General features: G+C 36.3%; 1 protein-coding gene across 4 annotated transcripts in view; it reads left to right on the top strand.

Moving 5' to 3' along the window:
* The window catches only part of DOCK4 (dedicator of cytokinesis 4), a 248,967-nt gene that overhangs the window by 206,456 nt on the left and 21,599 nt on the right, over positions 1–20,912 (top strand). For all 4 annotated transcript variants that reach the window (XR_014318362.1, XM_082770224.1, XM_082770223.1 and 1 more), the window contains exons 33-41: positions 2,738–2,833; positions 4,374–4,434; positions 7,962–8,055; positions 11,744–11,892; positions 12,954–13,040; positions 14,709–14,813; positions 16,976–17,117; positions 17,684–17,850; positions 19,132–19,218. Coding sequence is in view for 3 of the 4 variants with exons in the window: in XM_082770224.1 (XP_082626350.1) it covers positions 2,738–2,833; positions 4,374–4,434; positions 7,962–8,055; positions 11,744–11,892; positions 12,954–13,040; positions 14,709–14,813; positions 16,976–17,117; positions 17,684–17,850; positions 19,132–19,218 (988 nt within the window). In the remaining variant the exon portion in view is untranslated. The remainder of the gene's footprint in view (positions 1–2,737; positions 2,834–4,373; positions 4,435–7,961; positions 8,056–11,743; positions 11,893–12,953; positions 13,041–14,708; positions 14,814–16,975; positions 17,118–17,683; positions 17,851–19,131; positions 19,219–20,912) is intronic.

Here is a 20,912-nt window from a genome sequence, read left to right as displayed (position 1 = left end):
AATTTCTTCCCCCAGCTGCATGACTAAATTTAGCACTGCCTGGTCCATTAGATCCCATTTGGACTAAGTGTTTTGGTATGCCTTGAACATTTTGTGAGGTTTGGGAAGCTCCTCTCTCATCTCTGAACTGCAGCAAAATTTGACTTTGACCTGTCTGACTAAATGAGGGAACCTCTGGTTATAGTGAGATACCTGGAAGATTTTGTACTCCAAAGTGGAGATCTAGACAATTTAAAGCACTGCTACGATTAGGTGCTTCTGAGTCAGTTTTGAGTCAGTTGAGAATAACTCTGTAGCTTAGGCATATAAAATCCACTTCAGTTGGGACTTAACTACATGGTTGAGCTAACCTGAACATGTTTACAAGCCTGGTGTTTTTCCTGGAGAGCTCTGATCCTCCAGGTCCCCACTCCACACCCTTATTCTTAGGAACCCAAGAAAAAAAAAAAATGTTCAAGGGAGCCCAGATGTTAAACAATAGTAGCATCAGTAGGCAGAAACATTTTCATTGTTTCCCTTATTACATAGCCTCTTGGCTATGCTTTGGGACCTATACGTACCAGAAATTGTATGAGGGAAATAGGCACAACACAGGTTAAGGAAGAGTTTATCCATGTTTATTGGTGTATGTGGGGAAGAGGTTGCATTTGGGAAATAAATAGATCCAACAAAGGGATAAAACAGAAGAGAGGTATTAAAGTGTGAACGTATTTTCAAACACAGTGTGTTGGTGGGGGAAAAAAGCTTAAGCCAGTCATTCATTTCTATTTCTATCTAGGTATTGCCATGAGAAAGCCAAGGGTTCTCTCTGAGTACCTGTGTTGTTCTGAATGGTAGTTCTGGGCAGAGTGGTGAAAGATGGTGAGGTGGAGAGGGGGAGGCATGCATCAGAAGGCAAGGCATAAAATTATTTGCTGACAACACTGATATCAGTTTGAAAAAGTACTTTGAATGCATCTACACCACCCATTTGTAGAAATTATATATTTATAACAAATATGCCAATAGAGTTATAAAGAACATGTGTAAGTTAATACAGATTAAACCCATCTGTTTTAAAAGAGAACTCAGACTTCTGCAGTTTTTCTGCAGGAACTGTAGGTAACTACTTTGTTGAATTTAGGTTGAAATGTTCCTGTTTAACAAAAGGTTGAAAGGCAATAGAAAGGAAAAATCAGTGCAGTAATCAGTGCTTAATAATGTAACAGGCTCTACTCTTACTTCTTGCTAGACACAAAAATTTGTATTGAAAGGAAACATCAGGGGTTTAAAAGCAAATTAAGTTAGCTGATGCATTCTCTACGGAAAGCAGAGACGCTGGATTAGTGCTTCAGCCTCTTCTGTAGGGGACGGCTTTGTCATCCGTCTCTCCCAGCAGCGACTGGGAGCCAGTCTTTGAATGTGAAAGACATCTGATTGCCTCCTAAAAAGAAGTGGTGAGTCTAAGATCGATATAAGGGTGCAGAATGAAGATCAATGTTTCCTCCTTGCTTCCAGCACTGTAGAGCTTCATTTAGGTCAGATTAGCTTGGAGAATTACATCGGCAACGTCCCTGTATGTAAGGAGCTGAACAGAGCTGGAGTGCACAGCTAGTGCAGTTGGCATGTAGGAGTTGCTGGGCGCTGGTATGTGTTCGGTGAAATTTGGACGTAGGAGTTTTATGGGACTGAACATGCTCAGTATAGATGAAGGTCAGTGGAGCTGACAGCTTGCCCACTGCAGACAGAAGGTTCGGAGATGCTATTAGCAGCTCTCTAAAAACCTTCGAGTGTATAGATGTGGCAATTTTCAGACTTCTAAGAAAACCATACCCGAGTGCATTTTCAGGGAGACTGCCAAGATGTGTCCTTGGGCGTGTCATCCATCTGAGGTTCTGCACCAAAGCATACAAGTAACAGAACTCTGTAGATAAATATTTCCATGTTCATTTTCAGACAGAGAGGAAATGTTGGAAATTCATACTCAAATTATTATATTTGATAAACGTAAGTAGTGAAAATTGGAGGCCTGTAACAGAAAGATATTAAGTATAATTTTACTGACAGCTCCACTTATAACACAGTTTTAAAATCTTTTTGCTTCAATCTGTAATTTGTATTTACATAAAAATTCAGCACAACACAGTTCTTAATAAAGAATCTTACAGCAATTTAAGTTAATGGAATTTTACATGTACATGATAGTATGTTCTCCAAAGGAAATATTAAGTGAAGTGGAGAGGAATCATCTTATTAGCATCCCTTCCCCATTCTTAAATTTAATGTGTGCCAAAATGTTTGAGAACTGAAGGGGAAAAATCTTTGTTAAAAAAGCTGAGGTCCCATTCAGAAAGTTCACGGAGTTGGTAAATATTATTTTGTAGATATGTCTTCAAACTCCCCATTTTATGAAGTATCAGCATGAAATTAATATATAAATTTTATGTAAAAGCTTTGTTAAGTCTTTGGGATATTAATATATTCTGAAAATTAGGTATTTGATATATTTTAACCTGATGCAGCTAATATAAAAATCGTTTGTTTTGTCAATGCTTCCTGGACTAGAATTCCACTTTTTGGTCCTTATCCTAGGTAAGACATTGTTTGCAAATTGTGCTTCTTGGGAGGGTGTTTGTAAAGGAAAAATCTAACTATCAAAGATGTTGCTAAGGTATTAAGGTACTGGTAAAAGCAGAATGGTTGTCATAGTGACAGTTAAAAATAAGCGAAATTGTTCTGGCTTCTTTTTTTTTTTCAGTCTGCTGAAGAAAATCGAGCGGGAAACATGGAGAGAAAGTGGTGTTTCGTTAATCGCTACAGTGACTCGCCTCATGGAAAGGTTACTGGACTACAGGTGGGTGATTATCACAATTTATCAGTAGGGTTGTCATCTTCAAAATATTAGGCGAAAAACTTGGTCATCTTGCACAAATGGTGACTGCACATGGATGCATCATCTGTACATGCTCAGGATCTCTGGCAGCAGCTGCTTAGTCAATCCACAAATGACACAAGCTGGCTGAAAACCAACCCAAGTACCTATCCCTCCAGTGGGATGAAAATGCAGTGACTTGCACCAGTTTCCTATCCAGAATATAGAAACTTTCAGCAGTAGGTTAGTGACTCAAGTCTACCTGAAGTCACCAAGCTTATTAATCACTTGACAGCTGTCTTACAAAATATGTAAAATTATTATCACAATGTCAATCATGCCTAGTTGTAGTGTCAGCTGGCACAGTAAGTATGTACACAAAGATATGATCTCTGATTGAGGAGCTTGCATCTGAATGTACTGCACAAAAAAAGGATAGGGAAGGAAGAGACATATCCTCCTTTGTAGATGTGGCAGACTACAAGTGATTTTCTCAGTCATTTGTGAAGTCTTTGTAAAAACTTAAGATTCAGTTTAGTCCTCTTCATTGACATCAATTGTAGCACTTTCTAGAGCTTAAGAGTTTGTATTTTCCCCAGTTCCACAGGGAACCACTGTTGAGACCTGGAACTCCATTTGCTATCCTCACTGATAGTTTGAAGAGAAAGCTACTCTGTCAACAAAAAAATGAGCTCTTTTTATCTTGAAATGCTTGCTATTCCTCCTCAGGGATCAGTTGGATTACAACCTCCAGGGCTGTTAATCCAACATCTTTCAGAACAAATGTGCATGCTAGTGGTTATAAGAGCATTTGAGACAATTGTGTAGCTCATGTGTACAAGAACGTTTTAAATTTATGTAAAATTTCTTTTAGTGACTGCATGGTCATGCCTGCCTGTTATTTTTTGCACCAGTGTGGTTGTACTAACACTATGTTTCCCTGTTGGCTAATCAAAATCTCTTAAAATGGTTCCCTTTTGGTTCCAACTTTTTTTTGACTTGGGAATCAGATCCATTGCTTCACCAACACATAAATGATGCTGATTATAGAGTGCTACCGAGGAAAATTTGGTGGACCTCATAGCATTTACAGAGTTCAATGTCATTCTGCTTTTTCACAAAGCAACTAATGTCAGAAGTCTATGACCACTTTAGGTTTACACTGTCTCTGAAGAAAGCAGACTGATCTCCTCACTCACATCACCCTCTTCCTCGTGCCAACACAAGTGTTTGTGCTGCACTGTGGTGATCTGACTGAGATGGGCTAAAAGTAACACAGCAGAAGATGCTGCCAGATTTGCTTCATGAGGCTTCTGTAGGCCACAGTGCAGGACTGGGAACGAGTGCCTGAGAGCCAGAGGTGAACAGCATTGTCTTGCTGGCTTCTGCTGCCACAGTTTGAGCACAAGGTGTGAAGAAATCAAATGAATCTACAGTAGTCATGTGACGAATGACAGATGTGCTTCACGTTAAGAGGAGAAAAAACTTCATTCCTTTTGAATTTTATTGCTTTCTGTTTCAGAGACTGCATGAAAATGGGAGAAGTGGATGGCAAAAAGATTGGCTGCACTGTTAGCCTTTTGGTTTGTATAATACTTTATCTCATCCTTTTTGATTCTAATTGAGCATTTTCTGGTATATATCCACATATTTGAATGGGAGATGGCCTGCTTCTCAATTCATTTTTAGTTGACAGAAATACTGTGTTAAGTATTGCTAATATTTTTTTCAGAATGAAATTGATACAGTAGTTTTCTCTGGTATTGTATAGTTGAGTTCTGAGGGATTCCTTGTACTGCTTTATTCAATTCTCTCCCTACTAGATAAATTCAGTCTCTCCCTGCTAGATAAATTTCACCAGAGTATTTTGCAAATATAATTGGTCTCCCAAGTTCATAGAAACAAACAAACCTTTCCTCCTTCCCAAAACCCAACAGAACTGACATGATTTCTCTAGTTTCCTTTCTTCCTCAATAGCCTGTTCAGGTTGTTTCTAGTGGATATAGCCCTTATAAGGGATATCCCTTATATCTTATGTAAGGGATATCTTCTGAAGACTGCAGGTTCTTCCCAATAGAAGAGTCAGAAATGCTGCTCCAGAGCTTCTCGTGTCATCAACCATCAATGCAAATCCATAGTATGAAAAATATTTCATTTATGTATAGAGGGTATGTTTTGCTTCTAGGCCAATTTCTACTGACAAGTTTGTTGATTTCTGTTAACCTTGGAAAGTTTCCATTCTCATGGTGATTGTTTTGGAAAGCTTTATTTTTAGCCATGGGGAGGAAAAAAAAAAAAAAAAAGAATAAGCTGACTTGTAATTCTGCATTTTTGACGTCAGTGAAACAATTTGGTATCACTCCTAAGTAGCAGTTATACATAAGAGAATAAAGGATTTCTTCAGCATGGATATAGTGCTCTCCGAATAGGGACAATGTTTACTACACAGCCATAGAGCAGCTGTCTTTCTGTCAGAATCTCTGGCATGACTTGAATTCTTTAAAGCACCTGGATTATTTTCGTTCTATCACTAAGGAGTTTTTAAATTATTATTAGTAAATCATTCATTCAAGATTTTCACAAAAAGAAAATCGAAGCATTTAAGAACCTCAAAACATCATAAAGCTTTTTAATGTGATTTTCCATGACTTGTATAGGCTAAGGCAGATTTTCTACCCTAATAAAATTCAGACAAATGTTGTTACTATTTGCCTATCAGAGAATAACTAATGTTAAATTTTGAAAAGGGAACTTTCATTACAAAAGCAGCACACCACTTAAGACATTTAGTTGTCCATATGATGGATGAACTGCTTGTCATCTCCAAAAGACGTTTCATGCAAAGTGTAATTAGATGGATGTATAAAATAAAAGGCTAGAGGAGGAAGTAACACTTCGTTTTTCATCAGCACTTTGAAGGTATTCAGACTTCCAAAGATAAGAGGACTGGTTGGCATGAAAAGAGAATATTTATGTTGTTTTGCTGTAGAGGTATGTGCTCTTCTGGGAAATAGAATTGTCCAAGTCAACCAAGTTATCAAACTCACTGGAATTATGCTGCACCATGAAATATGCTGAAGGGTTCTATATAAGTATCAGTAACTTAGATGAAAGGAAAAGGTAGGATTTTTTTTTTCCTGTTCTCCTCACTCTAGATCATCAGGGTTGGGTTTCACATTAGTAATGTCTGTTCAGAATAGCTGGTGTAAGAGGGGTCTAGTGGAGTTGGTTATATGTAAAAATCACCTAATTTCACATTTGAAAATTGAACTTCTGATGAAAGAGTTCAGCACAGAACCATACAAAAGCACTGAAAGAATATAGAGTAACTTTTGGTAGCATTCTGAATTTTCTCAGGCATCCTTGGTCTTCATTGTTGTTTAACATTAAATTCATATTTCAGATCCTATTCATTTAGAATTAAATATTATTAGAAAAGGGAGATTTTTCCTGTGATGCTCTACACTGGCCTATGACATGATGTCATTTAAGTAGAACATGTTCATGCTGCCTGTTTGAATGCTGTTTTCAAGATGTTTTTTCTTAGGAAAAAAAAAAGTCTGTCATAATTAAGGAAGTCTACTTTTTACTTCATGTCCATTTTCAAAAACCTTATCTATTATGTTTTCTGTCTTGAAATAGTTTGTTGATAAAAAATAAAAATAAAAACCACCTTTGTCACTATATTGGCATGACACATCTCCTGAGCTGTGACTGGGTTGTCTTGCTGTTGTCTGCTTTACAGACCAATAGGACTATGTCAGGGCTGAGCTTCAGAAAACCAGTTGATATGTATAGTTTAGACTTGTGACAAGTACTGGAGCCTTTAGTGCACAGGGGTAAGAGCCAGCAGGTTCAGTACTGTAGTTCAGTGCCATATTTTTTCTTTAGACCTTATTGCATGCTCTTGTGTGTTACTGACTCTGCTTTTTTCAGACAGGTAAGCATGAACATTTACGTAGATATTTTTCATTTTCTCTTCTAAGAAAAGCATCTGTTCCTGGTCTACACACTGTGGAAGGAAAAGAGAAGTCTTTGGATTATAAAGTCATATGGTAGCCTAAAAGGGGGCATATCATTACAGAGCTAGTTATGACTAGCCATTTTCTCAAGCCAGTTAAAAAATACTTTATAGTATTTTTGTTATGATACTCTCATAATGATCCTCCTACTTTTCTCTTTGGTAATATCTCAACCCAAGAAAATGTCACACAGTAAGAATACTTGCCAATAAGGGAAGCATTTTGGCTACTTGCTTAGAATTCAAATAGTAGGAGACTTGAATAATAGAACACAAATTGTTAATTGCTAAGGAGAACCAGTGCAAGATTCTCGTATCCTATAAATTTTTGTTAACCAAAGCAGGTTATCCTGCACCGTAAGTGTAGCTACCAGAGAAACTGTAGCTGCATGCCCCTTAGTGAGTATGGCAACACTTGTGGACAGTGCTGTAGAGTTGTGCTCCTCTCCCTCTAACATTATGTTGCTTCCCATATTTTATCCAACAACAAATAGCAGTTATACATCCAGAAATCTCTAGCCAGAAGTCTGGTAGAAATTTTGTCCTGAATATTACTTTAGAGTGCAACTTTTTATATTTCAATCATGTAGTACAATATTTACGCATCAGGGCTGAAGAAATCACGTTTTTCATTTGGGATTATGCTGTTTCCAGTATTGAACAGTTCTTTGTAGTGTTACCAAAGTCCTCCTGGTATTTTGCTATGACAGAATGAAGAGTAGAAATATCAAGCAGTAGATATTTTGTTAAAATATGAATACTAAAGTTAAGAGTGCTGTCAGCATTTTAAAATCAACAAAGAGCTTTCAGCAAGATGCTAAATGGTTAAATGTTACAGCTTAAGAAGCACCAGCTTTCAGTTTTGTCAGGTTCTAAGATAATTTAAAAAAATCAAGAGCATGTTGACTGGTCTATTGATAATTTAATGGAAATGTCCATTGTATTGCTGAAGTTCTGTGTAATGCCTTTGTACATGTGAAACTTTTAAATATAAGATGTACTTCTATAGCATTATGTTCAGTATCTTTTGTTTGTAATTAATGTATTTATTACCTGCTGGATTTCATTACTAAATTAATTTTATTGCAGAATTTTTACAAGACAGAACTGAACAAAGAAGAGATGTATATTCGCTACATTCATAAGCTCTATGACCTACATCTGAAAGCACAAAACTTCACAGGTAACAGAGTACAAACTGGAAAAGGTATTTAGGACTAGACTGTGATTTGCAGCCTTTTGTAAACCTACAAACTGTATCTGCAGTGCAGATCATACAGGCCCAGGCAACAGCTGGGTTCAGCTGTTCCTGCTCAATTTCTTTTTTTTTCTTTTCTCAATTTTCTTGCTCAATTTCTCTCTCTCTCCCCCCCAAAAAGGCTTTTTTTCAGCTCTGCAACTCTGCTACTTGCTGAGCGGTATTGAAATAACTACTCCTGATACACACTATCAATAAATGTTATGATGGATCATTCTTCACCCAAGAGGGGTGAAGTTTAGAGGAAGCTTTTGTGAAGTGGCTTGGTAGTATCTGAGCCACTTTCCTACCCCAACTCTCTCCCCTAGATGTTGCTGGTTAGCTCTTTGGTGCAGTGTGTTTGTACACAGCTTTGTCTTGGAGTCTAAACTTTTAGGTTAAAAAAAGAAAAAGGAAGAGCCATATAACTTCCTTGTGGTGAAACAGTGATGTCTTTTTGAATCTTTGCATACCACATTTGCAGTACTATTGTCCAGTATTTCTCAGTGCCAATTTAGCAGCAGGGCAGGCCATTACCATTTAAATGAAGAAATAAAAGGATAATGTGCACGGTTGTTGTTTATACTGCAAAAGGGGTACTTCATTTGGGTGACTGCATGCTATCAAGGATAGCTGGAGTGGATAAAATCAGTGTCTCTTTAAACTAAATAGTCTTTGCCAAAATGTTCAACTGACCTTATAGTACCTCTATCCATTCCCCAGTGATTGCAATTGCAACAGTGTTTGTTCAGAATCTCTGCAGATTTTTTTTTCATTCTTAAAAGTAGATTAGTTGGCTGGTGGGGGCACTAGTAAACAGGCTACAGGTACCTACTGCCACCATGGATTTCCTTATGCTTTTCTAAAATCCACAGGAAAGATCCTCAGCTTGGAATTTCTACCATCCCTTTGCAGTTCATGGGTTTAAAATCTAAACTAAATAGCAGGGTGTATTAACGAGAGGATTTTCATTTCCTCATGTGACCTGGCAGTAAGAATTTTGTTTATCAAGCAGTGTCTTTGTCCAAACTGGCTTTTCTGACAAACTATTAATTTCCTGATTTTACATAACAGATGTTAGTAACACTTCAAGCAATGCTGAATTCCCTTTGCACATTGGCTGCTAACCTGTGTCCAGTTTGCCTTCAGCATTTATTTTATTATTGTTTTGCCATCCATTCCTATCTGAAATTGCTCACAGTGTAACTCCAGGACTTTGTTATATTTCCTGTGTATCTATTATTAACACGTGTGATTTTAGCATTCTTTGCCATAGTAGATTCCATGACTAAGATTTTTCTTCTGAGGGAAACTTAAGGAAGGATTGGCTCACACCCATGGCATAGGGGAAGGGACAGTCTTTCCGCTAGAAAACAGATTTATGTAATCCATTGCCTTATCCTTGCCTTATCAATCTGCAACAACACACAAACATTTTGTAAATTGTCTGAATTCAAGTACATGGGAATAGGAAAAGAATTATTCCATTTTGACAGCATTACTACAGGTACCATTAGTTTGGTACTGCATAGTTTTCTCACCATTTCTTCATCTAGGGATGAAGCCAGCTTGCCCTTAAAATAATTCTTCTCTTCTTTTGCAGTATAATTTATGGGACTGTTTCTAATAATTCTCTGTGAAAAAAGTCCCCCTTTTTTTTTTCCTAATAATAAAAGATCTCCCTGTAAATCTCTCTTTACCAAGCACTCAGTTACAGCTATAAATTTAACTCTGTCGAGGCTGAAGCACATAAATGAGCTGGATCCATGTGTGTCCCTTCAGTCACCTGACAAGTGTAATGAGATGGTCTTTGTTAACATCCATCTTAGAAATGTTTAGTTTTTTTGAATCTTTCTTGTATAAATTGAATTTCCCACAATGCATATCAACCCTGTTTCTCTCTTCTTACTGTTTTGGGGCACAGCCAATAGTTACAGACTTCTTCTGCACCGAATCAGTACCAATTTGTTATACTGGCCTCTGCCACAGATAGGATGCTGGGTAGAGGGACCCTTCAGACCTTTTGTCCAGTATAGTCATTCCAATTTTAGATACCTTCTATATACATTTATGATAACTTCATACAAACAAACAACAGAAAATACTGGTATGGCTGAGAAAAATCTAAAATCTAAGGACTTACATGACAAGTTAGAAAGAAAGGATCATAGTGAGATATACTGACTTCTGTTTGCGATCTGCTATTTTGCTTTCTTTGAATTTTGAATACTTTATTATCAACTTTATGGATTTTTTTTAATTGTTATGTAAACATGCAGCATATTTTGACTACCAAATTGTAGCTTGAAACAACTAGGATAAAAGTACATTACTGGTCTAGCAATCTGAAAGCAGTGCGATACCAAAATCGAGACTGTCTGTGCAAGTTCAGCTGGTCCCCCCTGTGTATGCAATACAGCATCATTTTGCACCATACTTAGCATTTTACAACATTTGGATTCAAAGCCATAACATCTGCTGCAGTGATGTTTTTTCATCCAGGGTTTTTTAAGTTGGACATCTAAGAGGAACACTACTGTTAGAAAACAATCTCTGTATAGTTTGGTTGAAATTTTTCAGGAACTTACATGGCAGAGTCAGAAGCAGAATATAATTGTCTGGGGCAAGTTTGCCTACCCAACATATAAAACCTGCAATAAAAAAAAAAAGCCTGTCAACAACTTTTTCCTGCAGCACAGAATGTCTTCAGAACATGGCCCATCTTTGTACAGAATAATGCAAAATAGTCCTCTGGCTGGAAAGTAGATTGAATGCTAATTCAGAAAACAATAATGCATATACATAGTTAGCCAAATTGGATTGTCATAACCAGTATTTATTCTGGCATTTTGTACTTGGCCAAAGTATGACTGCACTGGGGAGTTTCTCTTAGTGTTTGTTTCATTGTACTGTTTCTGAGGAATTCCTTAAAGCAAGGTTAAAAAAAAAAAAAGAAGTAATGTTTTTACCTGATAACATGATCTACTAAACATGATCTAAAGATTATTTCACAGTTCTCTGATACTGGAGAGCAATGATAAGTTTGATTCATACAAAACTGAAAAAAAAAAAGGGGGGGGAGGGGAAATTTTGTGTGCATTTCTTTTTTTCCTATGGCAGAGTGTTAAGGCTCAGCTCTGAGGAATTTATTTCAATTATAGAAAGAGGGAAGACTACTAAGAAAACTTCTTTCTCCATTTCCCTCTCAATCCTGACCTCTTTTGGACTGTATCCATAGCCCTATCTATCTTCTTTCCTCTTTCTTGATCCTCCAGCCTGAGTTCTCTTGTTCAGACAGCAGAACCATTGAGAGCTTCTCCTTAGCAGACAGAAAGTCTAAGGCTAAGCAGGAAGTTGTTTCTTAATTTCCCTGTTTCCTTTATATTGTCAGATTCAGTAAAACTGTCCCAGAGACTCCACTTTACTTAGTGTTTGAAAATTGTCAGTTGAAATTTTTATAGCTGTGGATAGTAGCCATCCAAAACTACCACTACAATTGGTTTCTTACTTGAAATAAAATGGTTATCCATTAAAAAGATGCATCTCAGTAAGAGTATTCACATTTCTGTTTACTTTCTCTGTCTGTTTTATTTGTCTGGTGCTCACATGTCCTGTGGTGTAATTTGTCTTCCAGAGGCTGCCTACACGCTCTTGCTGTACGATGAGCTGTTGGAGTGGTCTGATCGGCCACTGAGAGAATTTCTCAACTACCCCATGCAAACAGAGTGGCAACGTAAAGAATATCTTCATCTGACCATCATACAAAACTTTGATAGGGGAAAGGTAAAATAGACCTATTGTACTTAATGGATATGGAAAAGATAGTTAATTCACTTTATGGCATTACTTCCAGTGCTGCTGCCTTTTCTCATATACAGGGGAAGTGTTTGTTATTGCCTGATTAAGCAGTTACTTAGCGACACAGTAGGTTCCTTCTAATCCTGTGTTTGTATCCTAGAAATCTCCCACACTTAAATGTGAGCATAATTTGCACTTGTGTAGCAGTTCTCTTTGTGTCAAAGCACTTTATAAAAGATGGTATAATTTCTCCCCATTTTGAAGGTGATGAAAACAAGCCATATAATGAAGGAAGCTTATGCAATTCACTCAGTGACCAAGTGAGGAATAACATTCAGGGGTCTGGATTATAAGGACTATGCTTGCACCTACTAAATCATGTTATATTTTATAGAATAGCAATTGCAGAATCTTTAAAAGGGAATTTGGGAGTAGGGAAGTCACAGTTCATTGTTATCTCTGAGAAATCTTATGAATTAAGCAAGAATGATTATCCTGTAATCTAATATTTTATATATCCTTTGTGTGATGATTTGTCTCAGTGATAAACAGGCAATTCATTGCAATTTGGCATAGCTAGTATAATATCCAGGTAAGCATTGTAAATGTAATCAAACCTATGCTAATTAGATTTTTTTTCAGAAAATTCAGTAATCAGTTTGCAGTTTAAATTATAAGCTACAATGAATTATTTTCCAGACTACAAAAATTAATTAGGGTATGTTAAGAAAAACACACTTTTAAAATGTGAAAAATCTTACTCTGTTGCATCATATCTCAAAAGAGACAGGGATCACTCTTACAGTGACCTATATCTTGTGCAGCGATTGCTCCCTAAAACTCATAAATTAAGTAAGTCTCTAAATAGATCCTTCAAAGAATTCCTCGCTATTACTCAGCAGCTATCTGTATGTCTAATGAACACTATGTTAAATTAGATTCTGTTACTTGAAGTCTGACTTAGTGTAGAAAGAACGGGCTTTGCTAATAACTCATGAATCAAACAGTTGCTGTGAAATTACTGAATGTCTTGTACTTGCTTGCAGTGTTGGGAAAATGGCATTATCTTATGCAGAAAAATTGCTGAACAGTATGAGAGCTACTATGACTACAGAAACCTCAGCAAGATGAGGGTAATGTACCTGAGAACTTTTCAACAGTCACAGATCAAAAAGCTTTTTTAATTACGGATATAAAATATTACTTAAAAACCTAAGTTTGCCACTGAGTGGCCCTTCAGTTAGTTGTGAAAATATCTTTTCTTTTTTTTTTTTTTAGCTTGTATTTGTTTTCTCTAACAAAGATAATAACAAGGAGTGTAAGCTTTTTGAAGAAAAATGGAAAAATAAGAGGTCTTGCAATGTTTGTACCTCTACAGCACCCCCTTTGTGTGTATGTCTATGCAAAAATACTGTATCTACTAATTCAGTTTCACTTATTTTGTAAGGTTTATCCAGGGAATGTTCTCTTCATGCAGTCCTTTGCTAGGAGCAGTGACATGTCTTTGGAGTTGTAATTGGAAACAGTTTGCAGCAAGCAACACGCAACTTTACAAATAGGTTTATTGTATAAAAATGTGATCTGCTTAATATCATAAAGCCAAAAGAAATCTTTTCTGACAGTCTTCCTTCTTTCTCTGTCATTTTTAGAGCTTTGTATGCTCATTCTTTCTGCTGTGGTATTTTGAAGATAATCTGGTCTTCCCTTTTCATGTCTGTTTTTGATGGATTCAATTTTATATATTAGTTTCCTTTTAAAACTTTGTGTACATGTGGTATGCTTGCTGCTGGGACTGACTTTAATCCAGAGCTGCTTAATGACATGATACAAAAATCTCAACACAGGGCTATGTAGCAATATTGCTTGTGATCTGCTTACTCCATACTTAAATATCCCAATGGCAGAATCCTGTAAGCAAAAACAGACTATCATCATGTGAATAAAATATTTATAGATGTTTAACTGCACGTAATGTGTTCTGTTTTTGATTTTGTTAATATCCTTTACTATATCTGCCACCTATGCGTTAACCCAAAAAGGAGGGGTAGGGATTTCTCATACCAATGTAATCTTAGCAGCTGCTGGTATCATATACACATCAAATATGTATCTACATTACCTAAAATTGGGATAATACTGTTTTTTTCACAGTATAAAAAAGATTATGAACTGAGAATGTTTTGCTGAAAACAGGAGAAAATCATTAGAAAAAAAGGGACTTTGACATAAAGATCACTTTTTGCCAGTGTTTTGAGTAAAATTAAAACAGTATAAAATTCAAGTAAAAATAAAATAAAAAATGTAATTGCTATTGTGAGATTCATCAAGGAACTCACATCAGAAACTTAAATCATTGGAATCTGGTATGATTTGAATGCAGTCATGTGGAATATGGTTCCACAGAAATCACGCTTTGCTCTCCAAACTGACCACATTACTGCCACGTGTTTGAATAATTAGCAGATTGCTAGGCCATGTTTCAAATTGTATTTCGTGTTTCTATTACTTCAGCTTTTCATTAAAGAGCTATACATTTTGTTATTAATCTTTTACTCTTTTAATATAGGTACTTCACAGTTAAAAGCAGGGGTTTAGTTCTTGGAAGCTTTCAGGTCTCTAGGAAATATAAATATTCAATCTAATACATTCAGAGACTTGTAGTTCTTCTTGCTGTTGCTAGAGATGCAACGCAGTTCCAGTGATTCAGAGCAATGTGCTAAAACACCTTGTATTTTTGACAGCTTAAGGAAAAGATATGTTTTCAAAGAACACTAATTGCATTTCTTCTCAATCTCACCCAGATGATGGAAGCATCTTTGTATGATAAAATTATGGATCAACAGCGTTTGGAGCCAGAATTTTTCAGAGTTGGATTTTATGGGAAAAAGTTTCCATTCTTCTTGAGAGTAAGTGAATAGAAAATAAACAGAATGGAGTAATTCTGGGATTTATGCTGTCATTCATAATCACTTTCCCTACCTGATAATTTGATTATAGCATATATGAGTTGTTTTACCATGAGAAATAGGGAATTTTCTGAGTTAGATAATGAAAATCCTCATGTTTCCAGGGTTGAGAAATGATCCTGTCTAACAGAAAGACAAGTGCTAGGCTTTCAGAGTCCCACATAGGCTTAAGATTCTTGTTTGTATTGCAATCCATCCACCTGTATTATTCCACAGACCACCATCTTCTTTTCATTGTAGCTTGTTCCCACTGTTCTGTTCGTTTTATTCTGATGGCTGCTCAGAAGGTGGCTATCAAAAGAGAGATATCTCTTGACAGATGGACAATCAGTAATTTAGCATCTAAGTAATTACATTCCCAATCTCAATTTTTTTTTTAATGAGTTAAAAATTCAACATGCTGAGTTTCATTGATTAGGAGTGTACTAAAGCTGACAAGATACATAAAGTTACTCTCGAACATTAATCTTAGATTCTGAAGTTACTGAAGTGCCCTTGGAAATACTATTCCTGTTATTCTGTTCCCCTCTTCCACAGTCTGCAGTGGTTTAGCTGTGTTGACTGTCACCTTGGGAAGAGAACAGAATCCATCTTATTCATGGAGCCGCTGCAGTCGTAATCCAAGCTCCTCTTCCTATGGTAATTCAAATAAGCAATGAAGGAACCTCCTCTGTGTGACGGAGGCCTAAAAGCCTATTTTTTCTTTGCCTTGGTGGCAGGGAAAGTCACAAATTCCAAATTGTAAATATAGCATGAAAGCCCCCATTAAAAGCAATGCTCAAAATTAGTCTGATGGGCACGTAATTTTTTTTATTGTCTGACAGTCATCTGTGTATATCTTATGGATAAACCAATTTGAAAATGTTAATTAGAAACGATAGAATGCTTGTGTTCCTAAAAATGTGTCAACCAATAAAGTGAAAGTACTGGAAAAAGTCTGCACAAGGATGCAGTATTTTCAGACCTGTAAGGCCTCCAATGTTAATGCATCCGCACATTAAGTATTTATGTGTTTTCCAATCCATACGTACATCGCACTCCTAAAGAACAGATTTATGCTTGCCGTACCAATGAGGAACACCTCAAAACTTAACTAAATTTGATTTAATGTTTTTGTGGGAAAGTAATTTATAACTCTTTTAATTAGTCTGGCTATTTTTTTCGATAGAAGGAATAAAGTACAAAGCTTCAGAATAAAGCTCTCAAATTTTAATTTGTAGGTGCACATTAACACTATTGCATTTGGCTTTGTATAGCATTCCCATTAAAGTCTAGGATCTCAGAATTCAATGCTTCCCCTCTCTTGTAAAGGCACAATAAGGACAAACACTGTTTCTATCTAAATCTGCTTCAAGTAAACTTTAGTAATTACTTTTTAGAATTTTCTAACAAAGATTTTAAAATGAAGTTCACTTAACAGTGTTTTTTAAAAAAATAGTTAAGATATTTCCTTATTTCAAACACGTCTATGAGCAAAATCAAACCAAAAAAGATTTGTCCAGAGACAGGAAGCCCTCATCACCAACCCAGTTGGGAACTAGTTCCAGTGTGTACTTCATATCCAGACATCTCTTGTTTAATGTGGGACTCACGTTATATCTATATTCATGTTGTACAGTCTCAAGAAAGTAATGGTGCAGCTTCATGGTGAGCATCCAGGTTAAAAGAAATGGGGTTCCCTAGTTCCTCATGGAAATGACTTTCAGCTTATTTCATTGTCTTAACTGTCTGTTGCATTGTATTTTTGTTACATATTTTATACCATTTGATATTTTAGGTTAGCTACACACTTTAATCCAATAAGAACAATTTTTCCCTTCAACTTTTTATTGAAGATTTAAGTATAATCATGTCATTTTTCCAGACTTCTGAATAAAACATTCTTTACATGGTAGAATTTCCTTCTTCTTTTAACTGCCCTGCTCTTTTCAGATTTCTTATTTTCATCCTTGCCTTCTTTCTTATTTTTTCCTTCTTAAAATGATGTAAGAATTGCCCTTAGTATTTAAAATTGTGTTTGGATCTATCTAATGATACCCATTTATTTTTGCATAATTTGCTCTTTTTTTCTTTTCTTTTTTTTTTTTTCTTATTCTGCTTAGAATAAGGAATTTGTTTGCCGAGGACATGACTATGAAAGGCTGGAGGCCTTCCAGCAGCGAATGCTGAATGAGTTCCCACATGCCATTGCTATGCAACATGCTAATCAGCCAGATGAGACCATCTTTCAGGCAGAAGCACAGTGTATCCGCATAATCACAAACCCATACTCTGCAGTTGTCTTTCATGCTTTCAAAAAACGTAGGTACACCTATAGCCAATTTCAGTCACAATGTGCCACACTGAAGGAAATGGTAGGTGAGAATTCCCGTGCAATTTGTCCCAAAGGCTCTATTATGTTTGGATTTATTTTTGTGTAATTGTTGGTTTTCATTAAAAATTCATTGGTAGATAATTAATATTCCTACTTTAACCAAAAATACTAGTATAACACTCTCAGATTTCAAGGTACAGTAATTTATGTTCTTACAATACACCATAATGTTAGCACAACATTGTGTACTGAATATATTTAATTAAATCCCTTTATTCCCTGTACATGTAAAACATGTATGTAACACTATTTTGGGTTAAAAAAAGAAACCACAGGTCATCAAAAATCTCACAAGTTCCTCTCCCAAACTATCAATAGTCTAGAAGCATTTAATGATACAGACTTTCAAAAGAGTTTTTTATTCTGTCTTGCTTCAGGAGTCATTGTGCTTTGCTAATTTCAATGAAGCGGGATAGCCTTAACTCTTTATGTACAGACTTGCAGATCTACGCTGTGACACCAATCCCAGAAAACCAGGAAGTCCTGCAGAGAGATGGCATTCCAGATAACATCAAGAGCTTTTACAAAGTAAATCACATCTGGCGATTCCGATATGACAGGCCGTTTCACAAAGGGACCAAGGACAAAGAGAATGAATTCAAGGTAAAGTACTACGCACCTTCATGAACTACTAAACCTAATGATTTATTTGTAATATCAACTACAGTTTTGTTATTGAACTGAGTGTGTTCTAACAAATTCTCTAGAGGATACGGCAGGTCAAGTATGACTGTTTCACTACTCATTTTAATTAAAATAATGTGATAAGTATATGGGAGATTAAATGTCTTTTTTTTCAATATGACAATGAGAGAGCAAAAAATACATGTTTGTTTTTGCATCAGTGATATAGTGAAAGCGCAACTGGAGAGAGCGGAGAAGCCTCCAGAGAAGTTGATAAGGCAGATGGGAAACTGTCGCTAAGAATGGTTATCTGTGAATTACCAAAAATTATCTCTCCCCAGAGCAAGGGAAAGACAGTTTTGACTAAGCTAAAGCATAATGTTCTGTTCCTGTGACATCAAAACTAAAAACTGCATCTGAACTTACAGCTTGTCTCAGGGAAGCGCAATAGTTCCTTCCCTGATATGTAAATGACTTCTGTTCCTCCTAAGTAACATATCAACTGGAAATTCATCTTGCAGTTTTTGGTGTAATTTCACTTTTGATCCACTAGAAATGCTTACATCCCCACATGGGAACATATTCTGATATTCAAACAAGCAAAGAGAATTATCCCATAATAATGCTCTTAGAAAGTTAGAGAAAAGAACTTCAAGGGTAATAAATTAGCTAAATTAAATCTGTGTTGTCCTCTAATTAAAGCTTAGGGTTTTAATTTAATTTTACGGCTTGTATATATTTTGTGTAAGAGCTATACTGTGAGTTAACCATTACTCTGACTTCAGGCAATTTGTCATTTTAAAAACCTCTTGCTCTAAGTGTTTAATAGTATTTGAGTACCACATTGGCCATGCATTTTGGAATCTCAAAATAGACTTCACAGAGGAGAGCTGGTGTAAGCTGTTCTGCTTCTGAACTCTCCCTGTTCTCGCTTGTTATCTCAGAAAGGAAATATCAAAATGCTAATTTAGTTGTGAGTGACTTTTGGAGGTGAGGGAACAATATATAATGTAAAATAGTACCTTGTTTAAGAGTGCAGAACCAGCAGAAATTACTGCATAGTAGCAAATCCTAGAAAGTAAGGAGAAAAGTGAAAGTCAGGCTTCTAGGCTGGACATTTTAGTATATACTTGGAAGCTAATACTTTTTTATTTTTATGTATACTGTTTCTTAGATGGAGATATTCACGAATAAAAGTGTGAATAATTAAGAAAATTCTAGAGACAAATTAGGGGCATAAATTGATTTTTCTTATTGTAGAGCCTATGGGTGGAGAGAACCACACTGATCTTGGTGCAGAGTTTACCTGGAATCTCCCGTTGGTTTGAAGTGGAAAAACGTGAAGTAGTGAGTATGAGACTGACAGTAATATGTGTTGTGTTGGTTTACTTCCTTATCTATATGTTATTTGAAAAGTACTGTAAGATTAATTACCCATATCTAACTTCTTTTGGAAGTTTTCAAGCTAGCTACAACAAAATTATTTACAAAGTATTAAATAATTTGCATTGTCCAGTTTCTCTTGCCCTTTAATGTACTAATAAGAACCACCCTCAGGATTCATTTTAAACAGTTGAGGAAATAAGGAGTTGTGAACAGTAATGGGGAGTCAGAACACAGACAAAAGGCAACATTTAATGTTAGCAAATTGCTTTCTTAAAACTCAGCATGACATAACATTTACGACTTAGAACATCTGTAGCTTAACATATCTACCAGTATTCTTGAAAAGTAAGCATTTTCCAAGTTCCTGTACTGTAATAAATTCCATGTGGGTATATCTCTGTGTCTGCCTGCAGCTCTGTGGAAGTTACCAGTGCTCAGCATGGGCACAGAAGCATGCCTACGCAGGACTTGCAGGAATAGGTTCTAAAGTAGCAATCTGTTACTGACACACTGTAATTTCTTTTAATTCCTTGTTTTATTTCTTAGAAAATCCTTAAATACTTCTCATATGCATTCTGAGGAGTGCTCCTAATAAAAAGATCTCTAAATAATTGGTCAGTTGTCGAACCAGGGAATATAACATCTGCAACTGCTTTCCTTCCCGTCAAAGCCAGTTCTACAATAATTCCATTAAATATAGGAACGCTGTTTTACAACAGATTTTCTCTAAAAATCTATTGTGTTTTTCTTTTATAATAGCAACAAAACATTATTTGTTCACCGTCCTGATACTCTTCTGTAGAAAACCAAAAATGGAAATTAGTAAAAATCAAAAAACAGTGTGTGACGCGAGAAATTTTGTTAGTTGATTCCTACTAAGTCCTTCCTAGGTTAATAAGACCCCAATCTGATTACTACATAGAAAATGAAAAATAGAAGAACCACCTCAGTTAGTTACTGTGTTACCATTATAATCACCATTTCCTACAGTTAACTCTAATAATTTTTACTAGGCGTGTAGTGGACTGTGATTTAGATCTGTCCTTGTATTTTTTGGTAAATTACAGCAACTGCAGGCCTTTATTCTTCCCATCCCTCTGCTTTTTGCTTTTCCTGCAGTTCATGCCAAGAGTAAAGCTTCCTCGTGCTCTTGAGAGGACAGGCACATTCTGTTCAGTGACTGCCTTTGACTGTAACTTGATTATCATCTTATCTCAAAGCCTGCATTCACACTCCTCAGCCATAATGTCTAGCTATTGGCTTTCCATTGGGTGTGCGAACTAGCTCACCCAAACTTAAACTCCGGTCTGTGCCCCTAAGCAAGGTGAAGCACTCTGACTGTAGTGTTTTTAATGGGGTGGGCAGCTGAGCTCCACCACAGCTGTTCTCTCACTCCCCCTCCTCAAAGGGAAAGGGGGAGAAAATAAAATGAAAAGGGCTCAAGGGTTAAGATAAGGACAGGGAGATTGCTCAACAATAATAACCACATTCAAAACAGAGTCAGCATAGGGAGATTAATAAAATTTATTACCCATTACTAACAAACTAGAACAGTGAGAAACAAACAAACAAAAATAAATAAATAAATAAAAAGCCACAACCTTTCCCCCTGTCCACCCTCCTCTATGTCCTCTCCCCATGTGGCACAGGGGAAC

The sequence above is a fragment of the Aythya marila genome (genome assembly GCF_965140915.1).
Source record: "Aythya marila genome assembly, chromosome: 1".
Lineage (NCBI taxonomy): Eukaryota > Metazoa > Chordata > Aves > Anseriformes > Anatidae > Aythya > Aythya marila.
The sequence above is the reverse complement of the archived record's forward strand: the minus strand, read 5'-3'. Positions and strand labels throughout refer to the sequence as shown.